The following is a 24,618-nucleotide window of genomic DNA, read 5'->3' as shown; positions in this document are numbered from 1 at the left end:
GCACTATGTCAACAACCAAAAATATATTTTTCGGCTCACACCACATGCAGATCGACCCGCTGCTCCTGGGAGGCTGCAGTCTCGTCTCGTCTGGACTAGGCTAGTTCTGGTTTAGGCTCAAATAAAATGCAAAACTACAACTGAAAAGATTCGTTTTTCTATTTCAAAGCAAAATCGCTTACTTATAAAGAAATGTTAGATGCAATCCATCCAAGATGGATGGATTTTATCCCCCCCCCCTTCGAAGATGTGTCAGTTTTCCTGAATAATTTTATCACGATGAAAAATGAAGTTAAGACTAATATCAGTTTTTAACTGTCTTCGCTCAACATTATCATGTATCACATGTTTAATATTGTGCAGTCCTAATGTCTGACAATCAGAATATGACTTGTGATATGTCTTATTGCGTTGAATTTGACCCAGATATGACTACGTTGCATTTGGGTTTAATTTTTCTTTGCTTTCTTTCTTCTTGTTTTTTAATCACATGCTTCAGTAATTCCTGCTAACAGCCTCGTTTCAGAAGCGGGCCAAGTTGTTGACTCAGTTTTTATTTTTCCCCATTTTTGTGCTTCTAACTCACGAACTGTTGCCACCAGGTTTGATGTAATATTGAAATAAATAAGTGAAATATGACCTATTTTTCAAAAAAATCTAGTGCAGTGGGGCACCATTTGATTGGCCAAGTGTTAAAATGCTGAGCTTGAATGCATCGTGCCTGGAGGCTTCATTTATTGCCGTTAAGTCTTTCGCAGTATGTATGTCGATATTGCAATGACAGTACATGTGCTATCATTTTCAAATATAATTTTTGTGTTAAAAATAGTTTGTACACGAAAAGTTCGAGGTGACAGGCGGCATGAGTTTGGTGATCTGCAACAGCGACTTGTCTTGAACTTGTACTTTATTATGGCTCTGCGTAGATTTTTCTAGACGATTAATCCTGTTCGTTTCTGATGATTATATTTGCTTCTTTTTTTTTCCCGACAGCCAAGGCCTGCAAGATGCCCATTAACTGCACCTGAGAGTCTTCCTCTGCTGGGCCTGGCTGAAAAGAGAAACTCTTCCTCCTGTGGTGCAGCGTCAGCCATGAAGTCTGATGGACTGGGGATGGCGAGCAAACCGAGTGATGCTCCCGCCTCAAAGGCTAAAACCACTAAGAGACCAGGAGAAAAGGCGGCAGCAGCAGCAAAAACAGCCTCAGCGAGCGTGCCAGTTGTGAACGGCACAGGAGCTGCCAGGGCCAGACGGGACGTAGCCAGCACCAACGGCCCCAGAAGCACTCATGGGGCAAAAGAGCAAGACAAGAAGCCGAACCCAGGTGCGAGGCCCAAGACGTGTCCCCCAAGCGGTACATCCTCGAGCCAGACGACGGGAGCGAAGGCTCAGAGGAGTTCAGCCAAAAAGGCTCACAACGGCGCTGGCACCACCCAGCCCAGCGCTTCGTCCAAGTCGGGCAGCCCCTCGCCAGAGAACGGTGCCAGCGACGCCCACTCCATTTCAGGTTCAGCCTTTTTTATCAATGAATTTACTGTTCGTCACCGTGACTGACACCAATTAACGCGTTGTACATCACTGCTGCCGGGTTGTAGTGTCAGCAAGTCGACTCCGGCGCTGACACTGTAGCTGGAATATGAAAAGGTCCTCCAGTCTAATTAGTGTGATGAATGCTGTGCTAGAGCCAGGAGAGGGACACACACACACACACACACACACACACAGAGGCAGCTTCTTGTATGAATCCGGCTCTATCTAGGAAAGCATGCACACATGGACCGTGGCCGTGACAGCCTGTTGGTGTCCAACTTAGCAGCAGTGTAGCAGAGGTTGAACCCGTGCAGCTGTCGCTCAGGGTGGCGGTGGCTGATCACTTGAAGCCTTTGTGGTGACTTCAGCTTCAGAGAGGTGCGGTAATCCCAGCCAGCATTGGCTCACACTCATGTGGGCCTCAGCTGCCTGTCCTGCTGTTAGGAGCGCAGCACGAGTCCCTGTACTCCACCCCGAAAGTGACTTCATGTCTGTAATGTGAGCTCACACGTTTGAGAGCACACTGCTCCTCGCCCCTATCCTGCTGGGCATCCCTACAGCCCTGAAGATTATTTGATTTAGGCAGATGAGACAGATTTATTTAAGTCCTCCGTGGTGCAGTATCACAGATGGCATTCCCCTCCATTTCCCCACATCACCTGTGAGGTGCAGATTTGTCCTTGTCACCAACAGTAGTGTCGCATAGGAAATCTTAAAAAATCTGTGTGAATGAAGAAAGTTTAAAGGTTGCAACAGTGACAGTTGTGGCTTCTGGCGATTGAAGTATGACTGAGGCCTCGTTTACACAACATCTTTTCAAGTCGTTGTGTTTTCCTTTCAGAATATCTTTGCATTTGCACAGAAACGTTTTGAAAACAAGGTTTGTTTACACAGAAATGCTGAAAGTTCATGTATATAGTTTTTCATGTAGGGCCACTAGTTGGCACTGCTGGTTGTTTTCATATCAAACCACACACACACACGTGCACAGACACACATGTGACGCCAAGTTGAGAAGCTACTGGGACTGTACGCTTTCGATCCACCCCCAGTGCAAATCGACTTCCATCTGCAGTCACGAGCTTTTCATTCCTGAAGTTAGACATGTGGATGATATTTGCCTTTTCAGGTGCAAAGCCCAAACAAGTGAAGGCCATGAATAAATCACCGACGACTAAACCTCCCCCGAAGTCAGACGGTAGAACCAGCAGAGGGTAAGTTTACTCCGCACACGGCTGTGTTACACTAAAGTAAACCATCATTAAAGAACAACGGAGGAGGATATGGTGAGAGCGAAGACCACTTGTAGAAAAAACTAATAAACTAAACATTCATTATTAATCTCCTTGGGGAAATCCCTTTTTTTTTTTTTTTCTTTACCAGATTGATCAATCAGTGGGCAGCCACATTACGGCGCTCTGGGGGGCTGATCAAGGTCAAATGTCAAGCGCAGGGACCCACAGTGGTGACCTGTCTGCTGTGGGAATCAAACCTGAGATCCCAGGTCTACTTCTCTAACCTCTAAGCCACCTCCGCCTCTAAATATGGCTCGTCTTACGTTACCTTTGCTAATATTTTACAAAGTACAACCAAGAATATGTTAAACTGCTTAAAAAGTGCCGCCGCCTATATCGCCTGTGTTTCAGAAACAAACTTGGCAAAGCCGCACATTAAGGGAAGAGGTTGAAATGGATTACTGTAAAAGGTTTAAGACACCAAATACACAGGGCAGATCAATTGTGTGTTGTCGCACAGTCTCACCTTGTTGTTTCAGGTTATGTTTGGTCGTCGGAGCGATAAAAGCAGCCACGTAGGACACCATGACAAGCTTATCCGTCCTCCCAATGTGTTAAAAATACCTGTTTTGCAGTCGGCATCTTCCAAACTCCACCCGTCCTGGGACTGCATGAATATTTAATTGCCTCTTCAGAAAGCAAGCATTGTAAGTTATCCGATAAATAGCTGGGAGCCTAAATAAACATTTCTTCTTTGCATTGCTAGATTGGCCTCCTTTGTGGAAACAAGAGATTCTACCATGTCGCTTACAAATTTTATATGTCTTCAGGCTGGTAGTTGTTAAAAAAAAAGGGGGGGAAAATGCAAACTGAACTGCCAGCATAAATACACTGTATTGCCAAAAGTATTCGCTCGCTTGCATTCACACATATGAACTTGAGTGACATCCCATTCTTAAACTATAGGATTTGATATGATGTTGGTTCACCCTTTGCAGTTTAACAGCAAGGTTTAGGATGATGGTAATATTAATTTTCTCCTGGCAGTGTTTGTGGCTCCGTTTCACATTGTTTTTGTCTCATGTCACTTCAAACCGACTGCAGATCCAACTTTAGAAGACTGCTTCTGAAAATCTGCTCTGCCGTGTCAGACTCTTCCTTCAGTCGTACATAATGTGATTTTGAACAGTGGTGAATATCTGTAGTTGATTTCTTCAAGCTCCTTTGTATAAACTCACCCAACATCTCAGATGATGAAAAGATGTACCAGTTCCACTGACTTTGAGACGCAAACTGCAAAAATGTGTTCCTGACATCAGACTGTGTCTGAGAACATTTTCCCCCCAAGGACACCAGTAACAATTTGAAATTCTTTGCATTGGTAATCAGCTCATTTCAGAAGTTTGCCCTTGACTAACTGAAACACCCCACTTGTGATGAATATTAATTCGCGATTTGCCCTCTCTGCAGCCGCTTCTTAAAAAAGCATTGTGTGACGACGTGAGCTGGAGCGGTTGGTTGTTTGTGCCCAAAGCTTTTGTGCTCCGACAGTTTTTGACCGTCTGTTTTCCAACTTGCAGTGTGACCGGTAACGAAAGTGTGAAAGAAAGTGGCAAGTCCACGTCAGCCTCTGCTGGAGCGGCGTCGAGGGCGGACACCAAGGGAAGAAACGCCCCGGAAAATAATGGTGAGCTGATTAATGTCTACTCAATCGTCTGCGTGGAACTTTCTGCTCGACGTTTATGCACGGCTCTGTTTCTATTTTGGTTAATCAGTCGCTAAACAGGGATCCTCTATAAAAAAGCCAGCTTTCACCAGGAAAGATGACAACAAAGATGCAGCAGATAAAACAGCCGGGGAAACTCCTAAAAAGAAGATCGCAAAATCAGTTTCAGGGACCGGGGCCCCCGCCAAGTCAACCGTCAAACCAGCGAAAGCCTCAGCAGCCCCGGCCAAGCAGTCCTCAGCAGCAGCCGCCAAGTCGGGACCAAAGCTGAAAAATAACACGGAATTCTCGACAGAGAAAACCCCGTCCAAAACTAGAACCTCCACTGCCTCCAAGAAAACCGAAGGCAGCAAAGGTTCGGAGAATGAGTCTGATTGCAAGTCCGGTGAAAAAAGTATTCCCGAGCAGGATCCCTGTGAACTCTCTGCGGTGGACGTTAAACAGCCGAGGAGCCAAACTGAAACGGGCCCGATCAACCCGGAGTCGAACCCCGAGGCTGCTGCTGCACAGGAAGGCCGTGGTGGCGATGCTGCACACCAGACGGCTCGTCAGCCAGCAGCCAACGGCGACACCAAAGCTGCACCTGCGAAGGTCAAAGACACTGAAGGAAGCAAAACGAAACCGTCTCAAAGTGCTGCCATTCATTCTCATGTCGGCACCGGACACGCCCACAAAATCGGTTCGCCAAATTCGCCAAGAGATACCGACCGCCCCGTTGACACCCCCTGCAGCGTGGGCAGCACCGACACCCCTCTGGAGGACTCCTGGAGCAGCGTGCACCAACAGGTCAGCCCGGAATCTGAGACCGGCAGCACGCACACCACCTCCTCCGACGACATCAAGCCCCGCTCGGAGGACTACGACGCCGGAGGCTCACAAGACGACGACTGCTCCAACGACCGGGGCGTGTCCAAGTGCGGCACCATGCGCTGCCCCGACTTCCTGGGCCGCAGCAGCAGCGACACCAGTACCCCAGAGGAGCTGAAGATGTACGAGAGCGGCGCCGGGTTGAGGGTGGAGGTTCGTCTCCGTGGGAAAGAGGCGGAAACCACCAGTGAGGAGGAGGCGGCGAGGCAGCGCCCCCGTTCCTGGTTGCGGAGAGACGAGGTTCACGTAGAGGAAGAGCACTCGGAGGTTGAGGTGACTGTAAAGAAATTTCCCGACCCGCAGCTCTTCTCCTCGCAGGAGGAGGAGGAGGAGGACGAGGATGAAGAAGAGACGGAAGACGAGAGGTCTGAAGTGGAGGTGATTCCGGGGCAAGCGCAACCGCCGCCGACAGATCCCTCGCCACACTTCCAAGGGATTGTGAACCTGGCGTTCGACGACGATGCCGTAGACCAGGACAACGACCAGCCCGACTACCAGTCGACTTCCAACTTCCGGCGGTCCGTCTTGCTCTCCGTCGACGAGTGCGAGGAGCTGGCCTCAGAAGAGGGCGGCGCTCAAACTCCTCCCCAACATCCGGACGACACTTCCACGCCCTGTGAAGTGTTTGAGTGCGACGCCACGGCTCCTTCCTGCGACCGACTGAACCACATCCCGCACCGTCATGAGGACGCGTCCCAGAATCACAAGGCCGAGGAGGAGGAGGAGGAGGAGGACGACGAGAAATCGGTCTTCCTCACAGAGGTCCAGCAGTGTGTGGAGGAGGAAGGCAGTCGGGTCCAGGTGGAGGAGGAGAAGTCGGACTGCAGAGACGTGCCTCTTCATGAGCGTCCTTGTCACCTGGACCTGCGGCACACCGAGCAGTACAGCGGGCGGATGAGCAAAAATCCCGCTAACCAACCAGAAGGCAAGAAAGCCGATTTACACCGAGACGTAAATGAGCCTCAGCTCTCAGGGCTCTCTCCTGAACATGCCGCACAGTCTCCTGCAGGTAACGTATAATCTACGGAGTCTTCCTAGATCCCCAAACCCATCTTACCTCCCCAGAATCCATCAGTGAAGGTTAATTCCTGCAAGATCCATGTTCCTTTGCTCGTACTTCGCACTCTTACCTGTATTCCAACACATACCTGACTCCACTTTCATTATTAAAAAAAAAAAAAGAAAAGAAGAAGAAGAAAAGGATATTACTAAACATACTGGTTTAGTTACGAGCAGCAGTTCAAATTCAAATTGGTCTTGGAATTCGAATCACCCTTTCATCGCGACACAAATTTGAATTTGCAACGTCAATATCCTTTTGAACGTGGAAATTGGTCTCTTTTTAAAAAAGAATCTTAAGTGTACATTTGAAATAACCAGACTACCTTCCAGCCAGAGGCATTTCAGACAGCAGACTGACTTATAAACTGGGGTTTGTCCAGAAGAAGCGACCTTGTCACGAGGCCTGTGGCAAAGGTATTCCCATGCACTTTCATGTACATACAGATTAAGATTTTTTGATAATTTTTGTCATTTTATTTTTTTTCCTGCAGTGGAGGAGTCTGTGACTGTTGGAAGTGATAGATTTGACAAAATCTGATTCGAACAAAAGATTATCTATTGATTCTTTTCCTCTGCATTTCCTTTGTTCTATATTATTTGTATTTAATTAAGAATGTACTTGACTTCAGTTTATTTTGTCTTTTTAATTTGCACTGCACGCATGCTGTTATTAAATACCTTGTCATTCCCTTATACCATCTTTTTTTTTTTTTTTTTTGTGTGTGTGTGTGTTTATTAAAATTTTTATTTGTCTCCATTACCTTCCTGTCATGCAGAATAGCCTCGTGTCTAGATACGTAGGTGTCCATCCAAGAAGAACGCAGTGTTTTTATGTCGACAAGCTTTCCGTTGAGTAGTCTCTGTGTAGCGTCAGTAGCCCCCTCTGTGAAGTGTGTCATGTGTACAGAGCTGCTGTCATGGTTTTGCCATGTCTCTCTTTTTTTCCACTACACTGTAAACCTGAACAAGATACTATGAATAAAAAAAAAATATGGAATTAAAAAAGAAAAATATTTGCCTCTTGATTGAAGTAAAATAAGTTCATTAACTCATCAACTCAAACATTTTATTGTGACTTAAAAGCTTTAAAAATAAAATGGGAGTATATGAACATATTTAACTCGACAATACGAGAGAACTTCCTTCAGCATTCAGGGAGCGGATTATCAGGACTATATAAATTACACAGACGAGATGAAGGTTTACAAATATTGCCCTCTATGAATTTTTTTTTTTTTACTTGCTTTTGATACGTGTTTTCGACCCTTCATCCTGACCGTCGCATGTTTTCTATCGTACCTCACCACACCCACCGACTTCCCAACCTCAACCTCCACTAATGCGGGAATAAGTGGGATTATGCCACTTGAAAATGCACTTCTTTGTTTTATGTGGTGCTTTTATGTAGTGTTCAAACATTTACCCCGATGCAACTTTTAGGCTTTTTGTTAAAAGTTTGCATTATCGAATTCATTAAATTTCCGTGAATATTCAGCTTTACAGTGTACCGCATTCAGAAAAAGAAGTCTTGCTGCTCCACGAACCGCAGGACTCTCCCGAGGTGAAGTTCACTGGTGCTGGCAACGCATGGCTGCTTTCTTTGAACGCGTGGATAAAGAGATGCATTCCTAAACTTATTCGTCTGTACGTTTCCTTCAAAGCAACTGCCTACCCTTTGACGCGCACGTTCGACGTGACTGGCTGCATTTTGGACGATTGATTGTAAAAAATTAAAAAAAAAATAAAATAAAAAATGGGACTAAAGTGTTGGTGGTGTCCTCTCCGGACATCACTGCAAGATATTCTTTTTCATAGAGGGGACAGTTGCATTAAGGGTAAACTTTCAGGGATTTGTGATTTATTTTTGTAAGTAAAAATGGTTTTAAAAAAAAAAAAGAAAAGAAACGAGAAGAAAGAAAAAGCTGGCGAAGTGATTAAGATTGTCATTTTGCAGTATTGTCGATTGTTTTTAGGGGACAATGGTTGTGACAGATTGGATCAAAGCTGCAAACATGACCGTCGACCATCCAAAGCCCTTTCTCCCATTTACGAGCTGGACGTGGGAGAAGCCTTTGAGCGCTGCCCGGGCAAGGACGGCAACGTTAAACGGCCGGAGGGAGAGCGGAGCGTCGACGTGGACACAAGCAGCGAGTTCGCCGAGCGGGACTGGAGCCTGCTCCGGCAGCTCCTCTCGGACCACGAGTCCAACCTGGGCGTGATAAACCCCGTGCCGGAGGAGCTCAACTTGGCCCAGTACCTCATCAAGCAGACCTTGTCCCTGTCGCGAGACTGCCTGGACTCGCAGGCCTTCCTGTCCCCGGAGAAGGAGACGTTCAAGCGCTGGGCGGAGCTCATCTCGCCAATGGACGACTCGTCCACCAGCATCACTGTGACCAGCTTCTCCCCGGAAGACGCCGCGTCTCCGCAGGGCGAGTGGACCATCGTGGAGCTGGAAACGCACCACTGAGGACTGAAACCAACGTCATCGCATCGACTCCACCTTAATTTATTATTTCTAATCTCACCTTGTCCCTCTTGTCTCTACGCTGCGTCCGTACCCCCCCACCCCCCCCCCCCCCCCCACCACCACCTTCTTTCAGGACTCGACCAAACTCTGGACTTTGCAGCAGTTTGTTTGCGTTTCTCACTTGTGAGTCGTTTGTCGACACATGAGCTGTTATGCATGATGATATTTTTGTATGTTTACCGGTTCATTTGGTGTTGCTAGAAAAGCTGTCAGGGGAAGAAAAAAAAAAAAGATTCAGACAGAAACAATAATCCTCTCTCTCTGAATCTTTTTTTTTTTTTTTTGAGAGACAGTCCTCTGGTAATACGACTGAAGTTTCTAAAAGAAAGATAATATTGGCCTTCTGCCTTGAATTTTGTGTCATACTGAAAATAAAGATTTGTGTTTCTGAGAAAAGGAAACAAAACAAAGGAGCCTGTTCTTTTCGCTGCCTGAGGCAGAACCGACAACCGAAGCAGAGGCGAGAAATTTCCTTTCCACATATTTAGTGGAACTTGGTTTATAACTTGACGGGTTGGATTGTACAGGCAAGTAGCACTTATTGATTACAACTATTAGAATTGGTTCGTCTAATATTGTAAAGAGATTAATTGGAACTTTCCATTTTTCATGACTATTTTTGATAACTTGTGAAAAAATGAACGCTTGGTCTGGACGCCCATGTCTATAATCATCACCTTCACACCTTGAAGTGCAAAAGCTTTAGGTATACTTACCATCAAGTTGAATATTACTTTTACAAGTACATTCATTCGATCCGATTTTTTTCTTTTTACATTATTTAATGTTTCGGTACAAATATATAATTTAAATAAAAGTAAGATTTGTTAGAAATTAACCTTTAAATGGATTTCAATTGCACAGCGTGTTGCTGCATGAGCAACCCCAAAGCACGTTATGCTGTTATTCATATTCACCGGTTCACAAACGAATGGAGGCGGCTGCCATGCCGGGCGCTCAGTCCACTGCGAGCAGTTTGGGGTTCAGTGTCTTCCTCAAAGACACTTTGACACATAGACGGGGGGGGAATGGAGAATCGAACCTTCAACCTTCCAATTGGGAGATGACCACTGATCACAGCTGGATGTACAGACACTCCTAAAGATCGTAGGCGTTGGAGGAGTCCACTGGAGACTTTTCGAAGACAGATTCATTGTTCACCTACAATCATTAAGTACCTTGTAAAAATTGCCCTTCAATCTATATTTCTTATTTTTATATTTCACATCACGTAGTCCCCGTGTGGGTTAATAGGTCAAGTCGAATTTTAACTATGAAAGGTCTATTGAGCCAACGCAACCGCCTCAGGGGGGCGCCAAAGATACATTGATGGGGAGGGTGAAGTCTTAAAAAATAGGTGAGTCTGCATTTAATTATTATATGTCACAAAAAAATTCAGTTTAAGCGTTTACATTAAAAGTGAATCATTTGTTTACCAATTTTTTTTTTTTATGAAATTACTATTGAAAAGTTTTAAAGTACAGCATGGGTATGGCTGGGTTGAACGTGAACATCCTGTGTCCATCGAGTGTCAGGCTAAAGAAAAAGTTGAAATGGTCCAAAAGAAAAGTTTTAGTTTTTTAGGAGAGTTACATAGAATATGGCTTCATTGAAGTAATGGAGAAAAATACAACCAACCGCATGTTTTGCTGTGAAAAACTGTCAAATGAAAGTTTGAAACGGTGCGAGCTGAAGCACCCGTCCACCAAACCCAAAGAGTTGATGATGTTGGCAGCGAAGACATTCCGGCCGGAGGACTCCTGGTTGAAATGGTTTTAATGTCGCAGTGTGCACTGTTATTGATCCACTTCTGTACATTTAACCCACATCATTCATAGTTCACCTGAACTGCACGTGCCTGGAGCAGTGGTTGACTACAATGCAACCCTGGAAGAAGCTGATAGTCAAGAGTCCTGCTCAGGGACAGTGGTGACCCGGGATTCAAACCTGCAACTCTTAAAATCTCTGGGTGGGTGTTTCTCTTAATGACAAACCACAACCCAAAGCAACAAAAAAACTGTGTCCAGAGGAAAGTATTCCTCTTTTATAATCAATTAATTAATCTAAAAGTTTTCGCTTAAACAACTTCACTCTTTTCTTGGACAAACGCCAACATATTTTTGGAAATAAATATGATGTAAAATGATCTTGTGTGGTTTCAAATGCTCCTCTGGCTTTGATTGCCTCATATCTTCACGTGCCGACACCTCGCTGCACAAAGCACACTGATGTTTTTGTCCTCACTATATTGAAAATCATTTCTCATACTCTCTCCTAACGTAGCATGTGAAGCAAACTGTGGGTCTTCTACCTTGTCAAATGTTGAGAAGTGCGATTACATACATTGATTACCTTAACTTTTCTGTTGTTCTTGTTGTTGTTGTTGTTGTCGTTGTTGTCCCAGCAGTTGCGTACCACTGCTCTAGACCAGTGGGTCCCAACCTTTTTCTTAAAGGACTCGGGACAATTTAGACCCTGTATACACGACAACGTTTTCAAGTATAAATTGCAACACTTTCACTTTGTGTTTGGTGTCCGTTCACACAACAGCGGTGGTCGGAGTAAATGAAATTGCAACTTTTAGAAAACGGCTCCTAAGGCGGACAGTGGAAATGCACCGTGCACCGTGGACCTATGGACCTTAACTAATTTGTGTTGTTTGTTTGCAGGGTAATATTTAGTGTGTGAGCTTGTGTGTGAAGTTTTAGGATTACATGATTCTACCTGGCTTTCAAGGCACTTCTCTTGACGTATGTGATACTATATTGTGTGTAATACACAGTAAAAATGGCCAGCCTGGTCTTCCAAAAGCACCTTTTGATTGTTGATAAAGCATGAGTTATGTCCATTCAATATATGACATCTTTGTGCTGTGAATTTGAATTAATAGAGAATAAAAGAATAGAAACAAACAGATAGAGAGATTGTGTGCCTGGTCATGTCTTCAGGCTATAGATCACATTATAGTGGCTCAAGCTCTATTGTGTTTCATATGAATCAGCCTATATTTTAAAGTCGCATCTCTTTATGAACTCACCAGTCTCTGATCTTTTGTCTACTTTGGGATTCTGACAGGCACTAGAGTCTTTACTGTGTCTATTATATTAATTTGTTAGTACCTCTAGGGGCCTACATGGTCATTACACTCCATCACCGTCCGCTGAATGTATAATCAGCTGCAATAAACTACATTTCAGCAATATACAATGCCTCGTCATATTTCTGCGGTTATTTTGGTGTAAGTAACTCAAAACTAAAGTGAAAGTAATGAAATGCATTACAGTAACATTGTATTGTAATTAATTACTTACAAATGACAGTAACTATTCAAATGATATACGTAATAATAATAATAGATACAATTTTGGGAAGTAACTCGCCCAACACTGACAGTAATAACAACCTAACTTGGTTGAACAACAGCACCCCATAGTGGCCTGGCATGGTAACTGCATTGTATTCAACATTTCTGCAGTTTCTGTGTAAAAGGGCATCATTTTCAAAACATTGCCACTTTTCTGAACGGAAATGAAAAATCGATACGTTCTCACTTGAAATTGGGTCACGTCATTTGGGCCTTAATGCTTTTGTTCTTTTTATCTAACGTTTTTTTTATTAAATTTTTTTAACACTCCGTAAACTAGTTTGCAGCACGTGTTTCGGATGAAGTGGTTTCCCTGTTAACTAGTGCCGGCTTGGTTGTTGACCGTAGTAACTGCAGATGTTAGAAACCCGACAGAGAGCCGTAGCTGGAATGGCAAAACACCATTGAACTGAATTTTTACATTAATGTTTCAACGTATTGTACCTTTTGTGAGAATTATTTTAACATCTGTTGTTAAGGGCCGTTACAGGAAGTCGGTCACCGGTTAACCGGGAAACCACTTAATCCAAAACACCAAACAGGACGCAGTGTCCGGCTGGGTTTGACCTCCTGTCCTTATATATGAAACCCCTGCTGTATAGTTGATCACCTGTGAGTTTTGTTTTTTGTGCCTGGTTAATTTGTCTGAACCAGCAGGTGATGGCTGCATACACAGAGAAACCTCCTCCCTGGAAAACCACTGTTATTATCAGCACCACCCTGCAGGTAGGATTAGCACCTTCAATTAGCAACCAGCTCGTTAAGGCTCCTGAAAACACCACAGAATGAGCGATACAATCTCAGAAGTGGGCTAAGTGGTAATCCCTTTTCAAACATTATCTGACTTTAAGTGTTTGTTGATGCAGGAGCATGAAATTAGCGCGATGCTAACAGCCCAGCAGCACAGACTCAGATTATCAGACAGCATCCAGCCTGGAGCCATCATCTTCCCTCTGTCAGGTCTGTCTCATCAATAAAACACCAAAATCACCACAAATATAGACATTCTAATATATAATATAACATGTAATAATGTATATTTAATAATGTAATAATGTCACAAACATGTAATAATGGAGAAAGCAAATTTTAGCTTCCGGTTCGTAACTTCCGGTTCTGCAGTTAAGGGGAAAACTAACTTGACATGGACTGTTTATCTATTGATTATTCATTTTCTGTAATATGAGTTGATGGGAAAACATTTCAGACATTTTAAGGAACACATAAACTTTGCTCAACAACCATTTTTTAATTTGTATATCAATAATATTTTTTGTACCAGGTCCATATTAGAAACCACTTGTATATAAACACAGTTTAAATTTTGTGAAAACTTTATTCCATTTGTGAAAATATATAAAAAAAACTCCATTGACTAGAATAATCGTGATTATGATTTTTGATTAGGAATTGTGCCATTTTCATAAATGTTTTAAGGTTTCATAAATCTGAAACTGTACTTTAATGAAAGTTTAACCTCTGTAGGATAATCTAGTTCAGATTTGAGGAGTCCAAGTGTAGTGTTATTTCATCACGACCTGATCAAAAGTGGTCTAGGGATGTAAAATAAATGGTGAAATATGCACTTTTTTTTTTCAGTTTTACAACTCAATAAATCTGAACCTTTAATTTTATGAATGTTTAGCCTCTGCAGGATGATCTAGTTGAAATTTGAGAAGTCTAGATAAGGCCAAGGGTTTGTAGCAATGTCGACAAAGCAAAAGGAGGCTACTTTGAGGAATTGAGTTATTTCACCTTTTTGTTTACTACATAATTCCATATGTGCTCATTCATAGATCAGATGCCTTCAATGATTATCTACAGTGTAAATAGTGAAGAAAAAAAAATATATATATATTCATGCATAAATTAGACACAAGAGAAGGAGCTCTGTTATATGTAAGAGCAAATCTCCAGCAACAAGTATTAACATATTATTTTTATTCATCGCAATAATCACCAACATCATCACATGTTTCATGCTTGCTTGATGTAGTCCTCCTGCCGAAGCATCAATGGCCTCTGTCGATTCAATTAAGCCGATGTTCTGATAAAATGGCAACCAAAAGAAAGAATAATAATTAATTATTGCTTTAAAGGTCACATTTGCTAATATTATCATATATTTTGCATATTGCACACAGTAACAAACACTATATCTCCTAAACTTGCTCCCTCTGGGCTTTTATTGTGTAGGTACTGCATTTCTGCTGGTTGAACTCCCAGTCCTCCCAGACATGGAATCGGTCCTCATTGAGCGGATTCAGAAGTTTGTGCAGATTCACCGTAACTGCTTCATTGTCCTCCACGCGCCTGCGAATGGAATCGAAGGTCTGGACGTTCTGACTCTGATTCAAAACAGGTAACGTCTGCATCACAACCCGTGACCTTCTGTACTGACCTTCTGTACACTCCTAAAACATGAATTCTATACGGACTTTACGCATAAATGCAAATAAACTAAATCTATGTAATTGGAAAATTTTGAAAGATTTCTGAACCAGCAGAGTTGTACTGAGCTCTATTAGGACCATGCACTGATTACCTGAGATATTTCCCCACACAAACAAGACTAATCAGAAACAAATGATGAGAGATTCCCAGGTTTATAGTTATGAATCAGTTTGTGGTTCCAAGATTGAATTTAATTTCAAATGGGCGTCTTTCTTTTCAGATTCTTTGGCAGCAATCTGAAGGTCGTGCCTGTTCAAAGCAACGCTGAAATTGTCAACGGAATGCTGAAAATTGCTAAGGTGCAATTAGTGTGAGTGTGTGTGTGTGTGTGTGCGTGTGTGTGTGTGTGTGTGTGTGTGTGTGTGTGTGTGTGTGTGTGTGTGTGTGTGTGTGTGTGTGTGTGTGTGTGTGTGAACATCATTTACATTTCTGGACAATGTTCATTGTTCAGTTTATTGACTCGTGGGACCAACAAAACGCTTCTTTATCTGCAGGCCACCAGTAAACCGTATGTGGACCTTCTCCAGGACCACATGTCGTTGGCTAAGGCTCATGTCATCGAGTCCAGTCCCGTGTGGGCGATGCTCTCTAAAGCGGCAGCAGGTGATCCGGCTTCTTCTCACCGATTGAAAGCTGCGTCAACATTGTTTCCGGAGTAAGAAGGGACGAGCGGTTTATGTGTTCGAACGAAAGATAAGAGTTGTGATTTTGTTCACGTGTGCTTTATTCAATCGAAAATAACAACTACGCAACACGTTGGGGGTCGTAGAGTAACACGCTGACTCAGTTGAGTTGGTTCTTCTTTTCTTCTGTGATCTCCTCAATCCGGACAATAAGGCTCTCCATCAGGTCAAAAGTCACCAGCGCACATTGCAGCACCTGAGGAACACGAGAGGAGTCAGTTTGCCCTGAAGACACATCCGCAAACTAAACATGGCCTGAATTGGATCGTACCTGGTGCTGGACTTCTGGGGACATGTCGGACACTTTCTCATCTTTCACCGTTATGCTTTTAGCTATTCGGGAGGATCGAGCCGCGTCTCTGGCTTCTACGGGGTGAACAGGACAGTTTACGTCATTAAATCGTATGGAATCTACATCTTGAGTATTTCTACAACTGATCCATACCTTTAGCTTTTTGTTTCCGGTCCTCCCTCAGTTCTTTGAGTTCAGCGGAGTAGTAGGACCTCGACATGCTGAGGCAAACGCGGAGCATTTTTAGGTATTCGTCCTTGATCCTGATCAGCTCCTCCCACACGGCCATCTGTAGGTAGGAAGGGCGGATTCTAGGTTTTGTTGCATTGATCCTACAGGAGGCATGCATGAAATATCTTTGACTCACGTTTCGCCTCAGTTCTTTATCTCTGATGAGCAGAAAGCGTAGAAGATTCAAACTCTCCATGATCCTGGAGGAATAAAGACGACATTTGTCAAAGGTTTTTGTTTTGGTTCAGGTTTTCTGTACGAACTCCCTCATTGCTCCAGTTTGCTTGACATTCATGTTGATATTCTTCCCCTTGTCAAAAAACAAAGAGTATGTGCCAGAACTTCAAACCACATTTCTGTGTGTTCTCACTCAACAAATGCCTTCTGCGGAGAAACAGACGGTCTTTCCCCTAAAACAGTTCAATCGGTTTACAGTCAGACTTGCGTTGAGTCACTCCAGAGTTCATTCTATTGATTGCGAGCTTGAGGCCCCGTTTACACGACAACGTTTCACGTGACAACACCTAATCCTTTAAAAAAATAAAATAAAATTAGTACGTTCACACTGCAGCAGCGAATACACTGACAACGATGTAGTTCGTATGCCGGGCCACGGGAGGGCGCTGTTGCATGTGTTTGTAATGAACCCACACAGACATGTGCAGAGAACAATACGCTATAAACGTGAAGAAAATGGAGAGCACTCGGCGTTCGTATGGACTGATGACAAATCGGATGCTATCAGGGGAGAGTCTCAGTCACGGTGGATCGGCTCACCGGTGTCGTGTAAACGGACCCCCCAAAAGTGAAGAAAGTTATGCGGATACTCGTATCCGTTGTCGTGTAAACGGGGCCTCAGACACCATCAACTTCAGCGTCCAAGGATAAAGGTTAAGTCAGGATTACAGCACTTCATCAAGCCAAAAAGTCACTCACTTGTCCATGTTGGTGAGCAAATCTGTCTCCGGGCCTTGTGGCAAACACAACACCTCTCCGAGCAAAGAGACGAAGCCCGCTCCCAGGAACCAGTCATTCCAGTTTTCCAGCTAGAAGAAGTCAACATCGGACTGAACATGTAAATGGTTTTATACTGAAGTCCTGCCAGATAAATGGAATTTAAGTTTGTTCATAAACACAAAAGTATCTGCCATTCTTTAGCCATTCTTTACACGACAATGATTTCAAGTGAAAAACGCATCGTTTCTGTGTTTTCTTTTCAGAAAAGTTTGGCATTTAGAGGGCAACGTTGTGAAAACGATGTCCGTTTACACAGCAATGGCAGAAACACTGAAACAATGCAGTTCTTCCTTAGGGCCACTAGTGGGTGTTGTTGATTGTTTTTGTAATGAAACCACACACACGTGCACAGACAACAATACAATACAAACATTAACAATGGGAGTACACGGACAGACCAAAGTTGGATTGATATTATTCTCCCACAAGCAACAGCACCCACTAGTGGCCCAACATGAAAAATACATCCTTTTCACAGTTTCTACCATTTACGTGCAAAAAGCAAAAATGATGCCTTTTCACTTGAAATGTTGACGTGTAAACAGGGCTGGAGTCGAAGCTCGAGCGTTTTCTAAAACTTTTGTCCCCCCCGACAACGGAGTCGGAGCGTTGTCAAAAAGTTCCACCATGGGAGTTGCTTTCAAAAAGTTCCGTTTTCAGTGACTCCGAACACTGTCGTTGTGTGAACGGACACTCAGAACGCAACCAGTCTTTGCGTTTTGGCTATAAAACGTTGTGCTGTATGCAGAGCCTTTATCTCACCTTCATGGAAAGTTCTACTTGATTTCTGACGTTCTTCACTATGACACTTTCCACCCCCGCGTGTTTGCTGGTTTTCAACATGCACCTGCAAAATTCACACATGGAATGTTTCATTTAGTTGATTTGCATAGAAAATGTGCGGAAATATAGTAAAAAAATGTATTTCAGGAGTAGATGAATGTAATAAACCATTCGTACTGAATACCAGTATACTTGAAAAACAAAAATGTCAAGACATTCTTGAACTAAACTAAAGAAATGTTAAGTATTTCTGAAGAGCTAAAAAAAAAAATCTATTTTTCAAGAATTTCTCACCTGAAAAATTTGTGCTTCGCTTCACCATCTAATTTATCAATGAACAGCTGGAAGACCTGCAGGCTCGAGGTTCTCTGAAAAAGCAGCGGACACACTGAAGAGAAAACTTGTGAAACGCGTAGATTCTAATTCTCTCATCAAGCTTCGACGTAGACTTACCAAGTGTTGCAGGGGGCAGGCTGTGAGAACAAGCCGCAGGTTCTGTAAATATTACAACATGACTCACTGAGGACTCGTATAGGTCAGTCAATATAATCTAGCACCATGAACACATCAGAAGCTTGTTTATGTCCTGGTCACAGTACAGTTTTTTTTTTTTTTTTAAGAAGGTTGGCAACCTGTTTCTACTTATTCCTGCAGACCAAGTGCACACACCAAATGTCTTCCGTTGCTGTGTGTACATGTATTCGCTGTAACAGCCGGAGAGTGGTTACCTGCGGGACTCTGTAGAAGCTGTTCAGGGCCAGCAGACTCACTGGAAGACTGTGGTCCGCCACGTTTTCCAGACTTTTCTCAAACAGTGCCTGAGTAAACACTATGTGTTAAGTCCCTCAGAACCACGGCCTCAAGTCTGCTGCCTTCATATTTTCATGAGATTTCTGCATGTTAATGATGTTCTTACCAATCCTTTGAGCAGGCGTGACTCATTTTTGCTGCAAGAAATTATGAAAAGAGTGTCACCAATCACTTTATTTTTTTAAAAGTGTCATATCATACATCTTTTCAACACTTTCACATGGTCTAGTTGGTCAAAAAACGTTGTATTCAAAGTTTATTGCCCCAAATCCAGCTTTTCCTTGGTTTTCATCCATTTGAACATTGGATCATAGGAGCTGCATTCAGAATCTGCTGTGTCTGTGTGAGCTGAACTGGCTCCGCCCACACATGCCCATCTTGGGAAGAGGAGGAAGTACTTCCTCTCGTGGTTCTATGTGCCAGAGCAGAGCTGCCTCATTGTGGGAGGGTCAAAGGGAGGGCCTACCTTGATTGGGATTGGCTCAACCCCTGATGACACTATATAAGGTTTGATTTCTGATTGGCTAGTTGGAGCAACACACTTTATGAAAAATGAAACAAGCCAAGGAGAGAGATGACAGATTTTCTTCACTTCTGGGGCGTCATTCCCAGGCATGGGGACGATTATTACTTTTGGAAAACCATTAGAAAGTGATCTTTTGCATAATATTTAAAGCAATATTTTAATGGACGTCATACCTGGTGATCAGTTGATCGATGTGCTCCATGTTGCACTGAAGAACAAATACAGGACTAGAAGAGTGGGAAGAGTTAAGGGTCAGTTTAGACACGGAATTAGAGTTAGGGTTGTGTTGTGTTGTGTTGTGTTGTGTTGTGTTGTGTTGTGTTGTGTTGTGTTGTGTGCCTGCCAGTGACTGAGCATGAATGGATTCTCATCTGACCTGAACACCGCGGGGAAACTTTCTATGGTGATGAGCTGGACGAACAGCAGATAGGCCAGACAAGCTCTCGCGTCCTTGGACTGACTGTTGTCCATCAGCATATTTCTCCTGGCAGAGCTGAAGAAGAGGAGCCCTGAGAATGGCTCTCTGATGGCGGGTAGAGTGACCTGCAGGGCACACATAACTGGAAATGAAAAACCCTCCAGTCCGTGATGGGTTTTCTTATTGGAGAAGGAAAAGTGATATATATATATATATTTTCTTTTTTTTTTATTCTTTTTTTTTTTTTTACCATTATCTCTACTGCAAAGAGCCACAGCGGAGATTTTCTGTCTCGATGTAGTGTCGCCCCGAGCAAAGGCTCTTGCAAGCTCCTCATGCAGCTGAATGGAGGAGGAAGACATCGAGTTAGTTGTCGCCACTTATCAGGTTTGAAAAAAAGTAAAACTACCTTGATTTTCACAGCTCTGAGAACTTTTAGAAACAGTTATGAACTTACAACTTCACAAGTTCCATCCTCAGCTCCTCCTCTTCAGCTGTGAGGCCGCCGTTCCTCTTTATCTCCTCTACAAACGGCCTGATGAAAGCAGCCAAGGCATTGCAGCAGCCGCACAGGCCGTAGTCGTCCGCCTCCTCCTGCTGCTGGGTGTAAGGCACCGGCAGCCGGGACAGCTGCTTCTGCAGAGCCTGCAGGGCCGAGCCCAAGCAGGCTGCCTTGTCCTCCTCCAGCTGCAGCAGGACTGTGAACATGAAAGAGGCCAGCAGGGGGAGCCAAACACCAGCTTTATCAAATAACAAAACAACAACCTGTATTTGGATTCCTAGTGTTCCAGCCATGAATGCATCCAGTACATTGTACTGGTTCGTTAGTATTGTGTGTATATTCTTGTGACTTTGAATTATATTGTTTTATTGTGTTTATTGTGATTTACATTTATTTGACTTCCACACACCCTCTAAGCTGCATGTTTTATAATGAATATAGACACAGGTCACACTTTTACTAATCATACTTTTTTAATCTCCTTGGGGAGAGTTCTTTTTTTTCCACATTCACCCAGCGGCGAGTAGCCATATTACGGTGCTCTGGCGAGCTGATGGGGGTCAAGAGTCTTACTCAGTGACCCGCAGTAATGACCTGCTTGCTGTGGGGATCTAACCTGTGAAATTCTTATCCTAAGTCCACCGCTCTAATCTGCAGACCCCGACCAATGGCAGCCACTTGTAAGGTGAACTCTCCATCCAATGGGAGCAGTTTGGGGTTGAGTGTCTTGCTCAAGGACATGTAGACAGGGGATATGAGGAAATGAACCAACAACCTTCCAATTTAACAGCCACTCTACAAGCTGAGCCACAGCTGGTCCAAACACACCCCATAAGCCTAAATCTTTACGCAGTTGAGCCAATTTAAAAAATATATTAACCACAAGCTGAATGCATTTTTTCTGAAAAAATTATCAAAGTTGAAAACCCTGTTGTCTTTAAACTCATGAAATAGCTGCTCCCTAATGGAAAGCTTAAGGATTTGACTTGTCACTTTGAAATACTAATATTTTAATGTCTGAAAGACTGAATCTGATTTGTAATCTATTCAAGTGGGAAGTGAAAATTATAATTATATGCTTCAATGTATATTGCTGTTATTGACAATACAAGTCTCTTTGTCCCCATTACAGCTAAGTACAGTAAAAATGAAGTCATCCAACACTCGGGTAAAGCTCCGGGGTGTTTTTTTTCCTTTTTCAACAAAAACTACTTGGATAATTGAGGCAACATCAAAGTCACATATTTAGATTTGGACAAATTCTGTCGACTTTTAGAGAATGTACAAAGCCCTAACGTCCATATTGATGACTTTCATCACTCCACTGATGACTCCAGTTTTGTTTTGTGTACAGTGACATTGTTGATGTAACATACACACATGGTCCAAGCCCCAAACTATTCTGAAATGAGCTGATTTCACATCAAAGAATTCCTTTATATCTCATCCATCAGACTTGTGGCATTTTACTATTCAAACTTTGCAGTTGTATATCTTTGATGGCCTTCATGGAGGATGTAGTTAGCGTCGACACAGAAGAGTGCCTTTTACCTGTTTGAAGGTGAGGCATCAGGGCTAAGATGGTCTCAGAAATGGCAGCTGCATGGATGCCTTCAATCAGCTCCAGAAAGCCATGCAGGAGTTCACGAGGCCTGCAAGTCTGCACACCACGACGGACGTTTCAGTTTTCCCTCGAGAGGCACATACAGTCGTGACTGTTGGTACCCACCCTGGTCAGATGAACGATGGCAGCCTCGCAGTGATCCAGACTCTTCTCTTTTCTGACCGCTTCATTCACGAGAGGTTCCAGGAGAAGACAGCCCATGAGCTTTACGATTCCCTAAGCACGAGAGGGACAAAAACAACTGAATGAGAAAGTTCTGACTGCATGGGCAAGTGCAGCCTCACCCAGAGGCGTGTTCAGGGACCTCGTATTGCAGAGGCGCTGCTCTCAGTACAACTAAGCAAAAGACACACGTTGACAGTAAGAGAGGCACTTCAGTCTGATCATAAAAACTTACTGTTGAAAGTTACACTTTTTAAAGATTATTTGGTGTAACGGGACCCTGAAGTGTCATAAACTTCTGCACATAATTTTCGGCAAGATCCGAAAATAAGAAAAACCATTGACGCAGTAGAAGCAGAGAATGAAATACAATTCATTCATCGGAGGCGTCCAAAGGTCGACTGCTGCCTGATGGTCAAGTTTTTATACTTGGTGGAGCTTGAAAGTCTACTTGACTACAAGCGTCCTGAGTAATTCCAAGTCCAAACTATGTTGTTTATGTTCACCTTGCTGACGCCTCTGAGGTAGAACAAGATCACAGAATTCTTACTGATGGTGACCAAAAATGGGCAAAGTCAAGAAATGCAGTTTAAAAATGTCAGAGACTTAATCTCCGTTGAGTGAACTGTTGTCATCAGTGGGGAAAAAAAGCCGACTTTTTCCATTTTTAAAAAAAAAAACAGGTGTTTCTCAATTCGTGATCAATCATTTGGATCTCTTGAGATCGTTCCATAAGGAGGGACGGCACGGGGCTTTAAAAGCCGGCAACACATGAAGCACAGAGATGTGGGACAGCCAAGGGCACTTAGAGGAGTGTGGTATTAAAGAGAGTTATCAGTGGAGCGAGAAATCTGACTTAATATCTGCTTGTTCTCCCTCCACACCTTTGGGTCAAGAGGCCAGCAGGCTTCTGGTCATGGCTGCATCCTAATGTGCAGCATCGCCGGACCTGACAGATAAAACACTCTCAATCTGCTGTCACTTCACATCTGCTACAGGAAACACCGAGGCCGGAGGTGGTGAGGTGTGTGGGAGAATTACCTGGTTTTTCTCCTCCTGAATAAAAGTCACGAGGCGCTTACTGTCACCTTCACTCAGGCAGGCGGATCCCAATTTTTGGAATTGCTGGTAGTCCTCAGGCTTCAGCTCTTCTTCTGGAGTATGGCGCTAAACACAGAGTGGATAAAAACATGTGGCGCTCATTAACATCACCGTCAAGGCTTTGACATGGACGTTTCTGAAGCAGGACGTCGACATTTCAGCCTAAATCATAGAAAACACGAAGGCAGAAGCGAGTGCATTCGAAGGATTGTCTGACATTTGATGTAATCAACATTTATACCTGCTGTAATTAAGAAAGCAAGTCTCCATCATCAAAACCCATTTTACTGTGGGCGAGGTGCAGGATAGACCCTGGACAGATCATCAGTCCGTCACCGGACAAACACACAGAGCGACCGACAACCGGGCACACACTCACATTCACACCGAGGGGCAACTTAGTGTCACCAGTTAACCTCACATGCATGTTTTTGGACCGTGAAAGGAAACTAGAGTGTCTGGATTGAACCCACGCACACACGGGAAAACATGTAGACGCCACACAGAAAGGCTCCGCCGGTATTTACAGCCCCACTGCATCATACTCAAATAAATAAATAATGATATAAATAATAATAATAATAATAATAATTATTATTATTATTATTACTCCTATAACAGTCAATGTGCATATATCCTCAATCAGAAAGAGGGATTGTACTAATTCTACTTGCATGGAAGATGAAGTATAAACCCAAAAATGATCAGATGTTTTTCATGTAATTTTCATGTTCAGGCAAAATATAAATTGGAAGAAAAGGTTGCAGACCAAAGAGAATTTTGTTATTTTTGCAATTTCTGGTTCAACTCAAATCCACGAGAACCACTTAACATTTCTCTTTAGAAGTCTTGAAATAACACTCCAGAGTAGAATGAATAAATGAATAAACGCAGGGCCGTCAGAGAATATTGAGCAGAAACCAGCCCACATCTCTAATAATTAGAGAAGCTGGATGCAATTAAACAAATACGTTTTGAATAGGTTGGCCTCAGAAACTGGTGGATGCTCATGCGGGACGTCTTCAAGAAGTTATTTCTGTGAAGGAGTCAAGACTCGCGTCTGACGCAGAAGTCTTTGTACTCAGCATCAGGTGGAATACAAACCGAGCTCCCAGGCTGCTGATTCTAGTCGACAGGTTTTTAAAGTTGACGGGTCAGAAGTCAAACTACAGCAACGTTGTTATGTACGGTCATGAGTCTGATTGCTTCGGCTAATTTATATTGCAGTGATAATATATATATATATATAAAAAAAAAGCTTCATTGACTTACCCATCTCTGGATTATGTCTTTCACTTGATTTTGATTCATCATCGAGATCCCCACCGGTCTGACAGGCAATCCTATTATCAGCGTTGTGTTTTTTTCCCCCTTCAGACGGCTACAATAGTCGTCGCTGCAGCTCTAGATACGAGCATCGACAGTGCATTTACTATCAGGATACAGAGGGATTCGGTCGGTGAGGTAAACCTCTTAGCTCTCTTTGTGCTTGCCGTGTAAGAGGATTAAACCGAAGTGCTCAGATGTGGTCGCAGAAAGTGTGGAAGCGTCTGGAAGGATCTCATAGAGTTAACTCCCGCTGACATGAATACATGAACAGAGACGTTCATTTCACAGGAAGTCTTAATATTTGGCAATTAATATGAAGTCATTTATGAGAATTCACAGAAGGATTCTGTTTGCTGCTGTCGAGGTGAGGATTGG

General features: G+C 43.4%; 3 protein-coding genes across 5 annotated transcripts in view; 2 read left to right on the top strand and 1 right to left on the bottom strand.

The window, feature by feature from the left end:
- btbd8 (BTB domain containing 8) overlaps positions 1-8,887 on the top strand; it is a gene marked incomplete at both ends in the record, with an annotated part of 29,620 nt that extends 20,733 nt beyond the window's left edge. Inside the window, 5 exons of the mRNA XM_080473115.1 lie at positions 994-1,507; positions 2,660-2,744; positions 4,346-4,452; positions 4,541-6,367; positions 8,394-8,887. Coding sequence (XP_080329241.1) covers positions 994-1,507; positions 2,660-2,744; positions 4,346-4,452; positions 4,541-6,367; positions 8,394-8,887 — 3,027 coding nt within the window. The remainder of the gene's footprint in view (positions 1-993; positions 1,508-2,659; positions 2,745-4,345; positions 4,453-4,540; positions 6,368-8,393) is intronic.
- A 4,084-nt stretch (positions 8,888-12,971) lies between these two features.
- cUnh1orf146 (chromosome Un C1orf146 homolog) lies at positions 12,972-15,424 on the top strand (the record flags this gene model as incomplete). Its single annotated transcript, XM_080473114.1, has 5 exons — positions 12,972-13,037; positions 13,178-13,271; positions 14,508-14,673; positions 14,986-15,064; positions 15,260-15,424. 5 exons carry the CDS (start codon positions 12,972-12,974, stop codon positions 15,422-15,424), a joined length of 570 nt encoding a protein of 189 aa, XP_080329240.1.
- LOC308116215 (glomulin-like) lies at positions 15,198-24,410 on the bottom strand. Of its 3 annotated transcripts, none has more exons than XM_080474260.1 (18): positions 24,187-24,410; positions 22,855-22,980; positions 21,757-21,867; positions 21,579-21,687; positions 19,983-20,223; positions 19,776-19,866; positions 19,484-19,650; positions 19,281-19,334; positions 18,688-18,718; positions 18,500-18,589; positions 18,225-18,266; positions 18,066-18,139; positions 17,751-17,835; positions 16,908-17,017; positions 16,108-16,171; positions 15,894-16,029; positions 15,720-15,814; positions 15,198-15,644 (listed from the first exon to the last, which is right to left on the bottom strand). In XM_080474260.1, exons 1-18 carry the CDS (start codon positions 24,226-24,228, stop codon positions 15,549-15,551), a joined length of 1,764 nt encoding a protein of 587 aa, XP_080330386.1. In that variant the 5' UTR covers positions 24,229-24,410; the 3' UTR covers positions 15,198-15,548. The 3 variants fall into 3 exon arrangements, with proteins under 3 accessions (XP_080330386.1, XP_080330388.1, XP_080330387.1); XM_080474262.1 differs by having other exon boundaries at positions 15,475-15,644; positions 22,902-22,980; positions 24,187-24,358; XM_080474261.1 differs by lacking the exon at positions 19,776-19,866 and having other exon boundaries at positions 15,475-15,644; positions 19,484-19,616; positions 20,029-20,223; positions 24,187-24,372.
- Positions 24,411-24,618: the final 208 nt, after the last annotated feature.

The sequence above is a fragment of the Lipophrys pholis genome (assembly GCF_963383615.2).
Source record: "Lipophrys pholis genome assembly, chromosome: 10".
Taxonomy (NCBI): domain Eukaryota; kingdom Metazoa; phylum Chordata; class Actinopteri; order Blenniiformes; family Blenniidae; genus Lipophrys; species Lipophrys pholis.
Note: the sequence above shows the minus strand (reverse complement) of the source record. Positions and strands in the feature narration are given on the sequence as shown.

Coding starts and splice junctions, on each gene's coding strand:
- LOC308116215 (XM_080474260.1), bottom strand. CDS start 24,228: ATGATGAATCAAAATCAAGTGAAAGACATAATCCAGAGATGG. Junction 18,719..19,280: donor ATCGATCAACTGATCACCAG/GTATGACGTCCA, acceptor AATTTCTTGCAG/CAAAAATGAGTCACGCCTGC. Junction 18,590..18,687: donor CACGCCTGCTCAAAGGATTG/GTAAGAACATCA, acceptor GTGTTTACTCAG/GCACTGTTTGAGAAAAGTCT.